The sequence below is a fragment of the Patiria miniata genome, unplaced genomic scaffold (genome assembly GCF_015706575.1).
Source record: "Patiria miniata isolate m_02_andy unplaced genomic scaffold, ASM1570657v1 HiC_scaffold_7, whole genome shotgun sequence".
NCBI lineage: Eukaryota > Metazoa > Echinodermata > Asteroidea > Valvatida > Asterinidae > Patiria > Patiria miniata.
This window is the reverse complement of record NW_024037074.1, coordinates 48,497,337-48,504,769: the sequence shown is the minus strand read 5'-3', so window position 1 is coordinate 48,504,769 and position 7,433 is coordinate 48,497,337. Positions and strand designations below refer to the sequence as shown.

Sequence of the window (7,433 nt, the reverse complement as noted above, 5' to 3'; positions counted from 1 at the left end):
TATTGGCGGGGGGGGACTTTCTTTTTTGGTTTAGTGTATATATGCACACAATTTGAATAATTTGTGACGTTATCATGACGTCATAAAAAATGTGAGGTTTTTTTTAAACACATACATAAGAAATATCTGTTCGTTCTGAAACTTGGTGCATAGGTAGATATGGATATATATAATCCGAAGTGACGTCGTCATGTTGACGTCATCAATTGATTTTTAATTAATTTTTAAATAAATCTTCTTTTTTCTAATTGCAAAATTTGACATGAAATGCAGCAGATAACTAAATATTTCAGGGAATCTTTCAAATGGATACGAGTACCAAAATCGGCAGAAATACTCCTTAGAGATTACTCTTTTGATAAAGCCCATTAGCAACTCCAAAATTTAAGATGGCGGCCAGTTTCAAGATGCCCGCAAGGAAATTCTTGCAAGGAATATTATTTGTTTGCAATAAATCACCTAGACGTGGCCTAAATGAATGATCTTGGTGTTGAATCATACATTTGTAACCATGTAGAAAGCTTCTTTGTACCATATATAAGCCATGCAATAAAAAATCTGCTATAAGAGCGCTAGGTAGGCTAACATGCATGTTGGTGTAAAAGTGGTAGAGTATTCGCGGCACTAGTGGGGAGGGGGTGGGCACTCCACGGGTAAGTATTTGCTAGTAGTATCTGCCCACACCTTGGTGGGGGGATTCTACTGTGCTCTACTTACCCGTAGAGTATTTGCTACATATGCAGAATAGTACTGTTTTAGGTAGGTGGGTTTTGAGAGTATACAATGTTTAGAGGCGGCCACAAGGAAGCATGACAGATAAGCCAACAAAATTAAACCCAATAAAGTAAATCATATATGAATCGGCTCTTAACATAATGGGGTAGGTCATCAGTTGTTGGTACTGTGGGGCGCCAGCGGAGGAGGAACCGGATCCGTTGTGCTGCTGGGGCAGTTTAGGCTGCACGACTGGTTCTGCCGTCGGCTTGCAGCACATCTCTCGAGATAACGAGAGGTGATCGAAGGTTTGGAGGATTTCCAACATGCCCCTAGTAGGATTATCTGCAAGGGGCACTCCTTTGACAAAACCCCAAGAGGTAGCCACGCTGCAAACTTTGTGGGCCTGTACTTCGGATAGGGCCAGTCAGGTGATGCGAGTCGTATGGCCGTCACGACTCAGCGAGCGATTGCATCACGGGATGCTGGATGATGCGAAGCGCTAGACTCGATTGGAAGAGGTGAGAAGAAAATCACCAACTTCGGTTAGAGTTTGTAGCGAAGGAATCCACTGCACGCCATCTGCACTATTTTATAAAAATAAGTAGTGAAGTAGACCCGACTGAGGTTAACAAAGAATGTCTAGCCATTGTTGGGAGGAGGAGCAGGGCATGATAGAGAAGGCGAACAAGTCGTGAAACCACGATTGTTGTGGCCAACAAAGGGCAATCAGGAGGACCCTGCATGGGTCCTGCTTGATCTTCCCGATTACTTAGGGTAGTAGGTAGATTCTGGGGAAAGCGTAGGCAAAACGGTTGGTCCACAAAATGAAAGGGCATCGGTTCGCCACATCTGGTCTCTGGAGATCTGGAACCGTACACCGGGAGCTGGTGGTTGAGTATTGTTGAGAACTGTGAGAAGATCGTTTGCCTGACCGAATTTGGGAGTGTCCACTCCTTGGGGTGAATCCAGCCCCGGGAAAGAGCGACGCTGTGGTGTTGTCCGTGCCCGCTAGATAGACTGCTCTGTGGGCCGTTGAGATGGGATTGGCATGGATTTGGACTCGTTGATGAGGAAACCCAGGCATTCGGCAAGGGAGCGGGTCTGACAGACTGTGTGAGCAGCTGATGCCCGCGATTTGCCGATGATGAGCCAGTCGTTGAGGCACATGAACACATGTAGACCTTGACGAAGGAGGGCACTGTCCACTGTTTCACAATTCTGGTGAAGACCCGAGGGGTCGTGGACAAGCCAAAAGGAAGGGCTTGGCACTCGTATGTGGTGCCTTCTTAGGAAAACTGAAGGAACCTGGTGTGGTGTGGGGACGAGGCCTCTTTGACTCACTAGTCACCCCGATCCCCCCCCCCCCCCCCCCCCCCCCCCCCCCCGTGGTTCCCTTCGATTGGGTTTGTTCTCAGCAGATCCAGTCCCTGTTCAACCAACCCAAACTGCGGCGCCCTCCTTGAAGCTCAAGTTTGTACTCCTTCCTAACAGACGAGACGACCCAGTACCTTACCATGCCTATCGTTGCTGATGACGTGCGTGATAACATTGTTGCTGACTCTGGTCATCGGACCTTGACTACATCCCTGTTGCCAGACGCTACCCGTAACTGCAACGAACAGCACTTCAACACTTTGACGGCGCCGCTCGTTTGGGTATAACCCACACAACGTTTTTGCTCCTATTGTCCGACAGGCCAGGCCTTGGCAATGATGGTGCCCTCCGCCAGCTCCTCCACTGGTATAGTCTCTGGGCTGTTACTGAACCAGAGATCATTTGTATCTGGTGGCTGGGTGGGGAAGGTTTGTAACCTCTTCCTTTCTGCAGCTGCTTCCCGAGGGTGGAGCTGATCTAGAGCTGTCGGGTTGGGAAGTTGTTTGGTGACTGAAGGGTAGGAGGTGGACTGATATGGGCGGCGGCTGCAGACACATCCTGTGGCACTAACAACCGGCTCCTCTTGTCATTGGTCAGAGCTTTCTTCCGCTGAGGGGGAGAGGACTCAGGGCTGGTCGGAGTAGGGATCGGAGCGACAGGAACAGTTATTTGTCTGTTGAAGAGAAAGAGATAGTTGTCTGGGCTGCATACCTGCTCCAATGGCACCACTTTGGGCTTGAAGTTGTCACCTTTTTTGAGTAGTGCGTAATAGTGACCGCCGTTGTCTTAAGTCCCATTGTGGTTGATGATGGCTGTCAGCTCAAACTGTGCTCCTTGGAGTGAGTGCATGTCAGAAGTTGTCATGATGGTCTGGAGCTTCTGAAACTGGCCTGAAGGCCTGAGCCTGAATTAAGGATGTGACGTTTACACGTGTAAACGAAAAAGAAATCAAATCCGTTTAGAAATTTTCCCAAACATTTAAACGAAACTCAAATTTCAAAAATGGGACCTTGTATTTTGCGCAACCTACCCTCCAGTTTTATTTACAAAGAATCTACGATGTTTATTTTATTTCATTTATAAAGAATTAGAAACGCATTTTATAGTAGTTAATCATGTTCCAAGAAGTTTTATTGATGCATTGTTCAATGATCGGCAACTGTTTTGTGTCAAATTGATACACAGTGTATACAATTGCTTGTGTTTGATGTTTTCAACACGCCGCTGGGCCAAGATCGATGCCTGGCGCGATGGCGCCTCTCCTAGGTTTATTATTAAAATACTGAGTTTTAAAACAATTCCGAGTCTGTCTTTTTGTCTGTATTTTTCTCTGAACTTGAATTTGCTGCAATCATCACTTGGTGTGTGCAGTAATCAAACCAATGGCTAGCACTTTCATAATGATTTAAAAACCGGCGAGGACCCCCCCCCCAAAAAAGTTTACCCCGCTCCCCCGTAAGCTACTCAAGTGAAGGCGTTATTTAAAACGATGTATTTTGATGCATTGGGATTATTTTTTCCCCAAGTGCTGTATATATAAGCCCGCCGCTCCCTGTATCCAAAGTTACTGCCGCTTCCGTAACAAGGAAATCGATGACGATGACCCAGAATTTGTTTGGTGTTGGCGGGGGTAAAATAAAAAATTTTTTTTTGGATCTCAGGGCGGGAGCTGAGGGGCGGTGACTTTACAGGATCTATTATAGGAAGGAAATTGCATTTTTTTAAAGAGCGATATCAACGTAGATTATTTGCGTGTTTTACCTTTGTTTTTTAAATAGGCCTGTTTCGGACTTCCGAAAAGATGCTCCATCCTCGACTGCGGTTTTCGTTTATTTGAAAATGTAGCAAATTATTTGCTTCCGTTATAAACTTCACAATCACAAACGTTGCTAGATCAAAATTCAAAAGTTTTGTAAGGGTATTTATTGGCGCTGCACCAGACACTTCAGCACTTTCTTTCGATTTGTTCCTACTGTTTGTTCCTCGATTTGTTCCTCGCTCCTTTCAACCAATTTGTTCCTGCTTGACAAAATGCCTCGCACATCAAATAGTCCAGTGTGGAACACGTTTGAAAAAGTGAATGACCATAGTGTAAAATGCAAAATATGCAGCGCGACCCTCTCATACAAAGGTGGTTCCACCGGAACGATGATTAATCATATAAAAATTAAACACCCATCCGAGAATCAGATGAAACCACCAGCGGCAGCCAGACAATGATGACCTCATTCCTAAGGAAGGAAAATTGCAACTCACCTAGGGCAACCAAAATCTCAGAACTCATAGCTGCAGCAATTGCTCAGGCAAGCTTGCCGATCAGCCTGGTAGAGGAAGATGGGTTCAGAAAGCTATTGGCGTATCTGGAAACCTGGATACAAGGTACCCTGCCGAAAAACAATGACTCAGTTGCATCTGATGTACGAGCAGAAAAAAGACTCTCTAAATAAGGAGTTGCAAGATGCCTACAGCGTCGCCCTAACAACAGACTGCTGGACATCAATGAGTCAAGAGGGCTACATGACTGTGACATGCCACTTTATCCGGGACTGGAAACACCATGCGTTTGTATTGGACACGGCCCTTGTTGCCTCTTTTCATCACAGCGATGACGAAGATCAAGAAGAAGAAACACAAGGCCCGCAGCGTCATACAGCTCAAGCCCTTTCCAACCAGCTTGAAGAAGTCGTCAATCAGTGGGGACTAAGCGGCAAGGTCAGCGCTGTAGTTCACGACAATGCATCCAACACGAAGGACATTGGAACTCTATCCAATATGGAGGTTAGCGATGTTGGATGTGCCGCTCACACCTTGCAGTTAAGCGTGAACAAAGGCCTGGATTGCAACAGCCGCATCAAAACTGTCATCGGTGGTGCAAAGCGTCTTGTCGGTCACTTTGAACACAGCAATGTGGCCACAAAAGCCCTTGAATCTAAACAGCGGCAAATGGACACTCCAAAGCATCGCCTAATATCTTCGTGCAAGACACGCTGGAATTCAGTTTTTGAGATGCTGCAATGACTCCTAGAGAATCGCTGGCCAGTCTGCTTCATCCTCAGCGACAGACAATACACAAAACTATCTGATGCGCAGACGTTGGATCTGAAGTCAGAGCAGTGGAACCTCATGGGCGAGTTAGTTAAGTGCCTCAAACCTCTTCAGGTATGGTATATTATAAAATTACCCCCACCGAAATTAATGTTAGATGCCCCACCCCGTTTTTGCATTACCCGTTTTTGCATTACCAACGTTGTTCACTTGTAAAATGTGGAATGGAACGAACAAAAAGTACAGGATAAGTAAACGATAATTTAATGCAATGGGCGCATTAATTCATGGACAACAACAATTGCTGCTACATTTGCAGGTACGATAGATCATCAGTGTATGCATGCAAAGAAAAATTAAAAGAAATGTTTAGAGCTAAAATAGCATCTTGGCTGTTTGCCAGACTGTCCGTGCTATCTTTGAAAAATGTCGCTGAAACGATTCCGAAATATGAGCATGCGTGGTGACTGATCATAAAGGTGTGACACAAAATGGTTGATAATAATTAATAATGAAGGGTGATCTTCTATTCCACACAGGTTGCAACAACAGTGCTGTCAGCGGAGAAGAATGTTAGCGCCTCTATCGTCCATCCAATTATTAGAGGTTTGGTGAGGAACCACATGGAGCCGCTAGAAGCCGACTCTGCACCTATTACTGAGTTCAAGATAGTAGTGGCCAGGGATCTCGAGCATAGATTCTGCTCTGAGGGTGAGGAGGCCCTGACCGGGCCTCCTATGTTGGCATCAGTACTAGATCCACGGTACAAGCATCTTTCCTTTGTGGACGAAGACTACCGAGATCTTCCCTTCTGTGCTGTCAAGGAAGAAATGGCAGTAATTATTTTGGCCACACAGGAGCGAAAGAACCACCAGCAAAGAAGACCAAAGAAGCATCTGGCAAGGACTTTTTACTTGGAACCAGCGGAGCCAGTGAAAAATCCAATGTCGATGTGGCTGCAGTTGCTCAGTCAGAGTTTGATATGTACATGCGTAGTCCCCCACTGGACAATGAGACAGACCCCATGAACTGGTGGCGAGATAACAGTAAGCTTTTCCCAACTCTGTCAAGGCTAGCACAGAAGTTCCTCGCCATCCCTGCAACCTCAGTACCCTCGGCTGCTGGGAACATTGTCAATAGCAAGAGAAGTCTCCTACTTCCAGAAAATGTCAATAGGTGTTCCTTAACAAGATGAAGGATCAACTGTAGACTGGCGTCCAGTTTTGAATCAACAAGCGTTTTACTTAGCATAACTTAACTTTTAAAACAAAATATGTCGAAAAATAAATATCATTTTGAAGTTTGAGTTTCAGAACAAAAGTTCATTTCAAACCTGGTAGACCTATAGGCTGGCATAACTCATTCAGTTTTTGTTATTCATTATTTGCTGGGAATGAGTGATCAAAGAGTAAAAAAAATGAAAAGAAAATTTAATTGATTTACATTGCCATTTACGGTTTACAGCTTTCGTAAAATCCCCCTTGCACCAAAAAAAGGAAGTGATATTTCATGATGTTAAATATAACAGTTTAATCAGTACTGGCCTTGCGACGAAAGGTGGGGTGACAACATGCTAAGTTAACTGTTAAATGTTTAATTCCTTTTCATTATTTAATCTCTGTTTCAAAAACTTGACCTTGGACAATGAGTCCATGACTTGTAGTCTTGTTGTTTGTTATATTGCAGGAATGCAACTTTTCCTCGGATCAGCTGATTTCCTCGTTTTTCATTTCACAATTAGGCCATTGAAAATTGAAAAACACTGTACAAAGTCTTGTAAAAATTGGAATTTCCTCGTTTTTTGTTAATTTCAAGTTGCATGCCTGTATATTGATATGTGTTGTTTTATTTTGCTTCAAGAAATAAAAATGTAGTTTCTGAAGTCTGAACCCTGAATTTATTTGTTTGTATAATTCTAACGTGCTATCTTCATTGATTTCAAGTATTTAATTCCCACAGCCGAACTGCGACTGCAACTATAATTGTTGAATTGTTCTGTGGAGAAAAGTGCACCCCTCCCCCTTAAAAATATTGTGATACGTAAAAAATCTACCTCATTAGGAACATTATTAAATGTTGCTAGTATCATTAGCTAAAAACCTTCCTGGATAGAAAAGTTACATCGAAAAATAAAATTGTTGGATATTTATTATTTTTTAACATGTTTGCCTGACGAATGACGACCAAAGGATGCATGTAGGACGTAAAATACAGGCCCATGGGTCAAGACACTTTTTTAAAATTCTTGTCAGTTAACATTTTCCCCAACGGCAATTAATGGTAACGCAGTCGTCAAA

At 43.9% G+C, this 7,433-nt stretch overlaps 2 protein-coding genes across 2 annotated transcripts; both read left to right on the top strand.

Moving 5' to 3' along the window:
- Positions 1–4,488: 4,488 nt before the first annotated feature.
- Positions 4,489–5,109, top strand: LOC119745250 (zinc finger BED domain-containing protein 4-like). Its single transcript, XM_038221474.1, has one exon. The coding sequence runs from the start codon at positions 4,489–4,491 to the stop codon at positions 5,107–5,109; it is 621 nt and encodes a 206-aa protein (XP_038077402.1).
- A 105-nt stretch (positions 5,110–5,214) lies between these two features.
- On the top strand, positions 5,215–6,331 carry LOC119745249 (E3 SUMO-protein ligase ZBED1-like). The gene is made up of 3 exons (XM_038221473.1): positions 5,215–5,250; positions 5,676–5,847; positions 5,994–6,331. Exons 1-3 carry the CDS (start codon positions 5,215–5,217, stop codon positions 6,329–6,331), a joined length of 546 nt encoding a protein of 181 aa, XP_038077401.1.
- Positions 6,332–7,433: the final 1,102 nt, after the last annotated feature.

Bases quoted from the DNA above. Each gene is read 5' to 3' on its own strand.
- LOC119745249 (XM_038221473.1), top strand. From the start codon at position 5,215: ATGGGCGAGTTAGTTAAGTGCCTCAAACCTCTTCAG. The intron at 5,251-5,675 runs GTATGGTATATT...TATTCCACACAG, and splicing joins AGTGCCTCAAACCTCTTCAG to GTTGCAACAACAGTGCTGTC. The intron at 5,848-5,993 runs GTGAGGAGGCCC...TTGGCCACACAG, and splicing joins GCATAGATTCTGCTCTGAGG to GAGCGAAAGAACCACCAGCA.
- LOC119745250 (XM_038221474.1), top strand. From the start codon at position 4,489: ATGACTCAGTTGCATCTGATGTACGAGCAGAAAAAAGACTCTCTAAAT.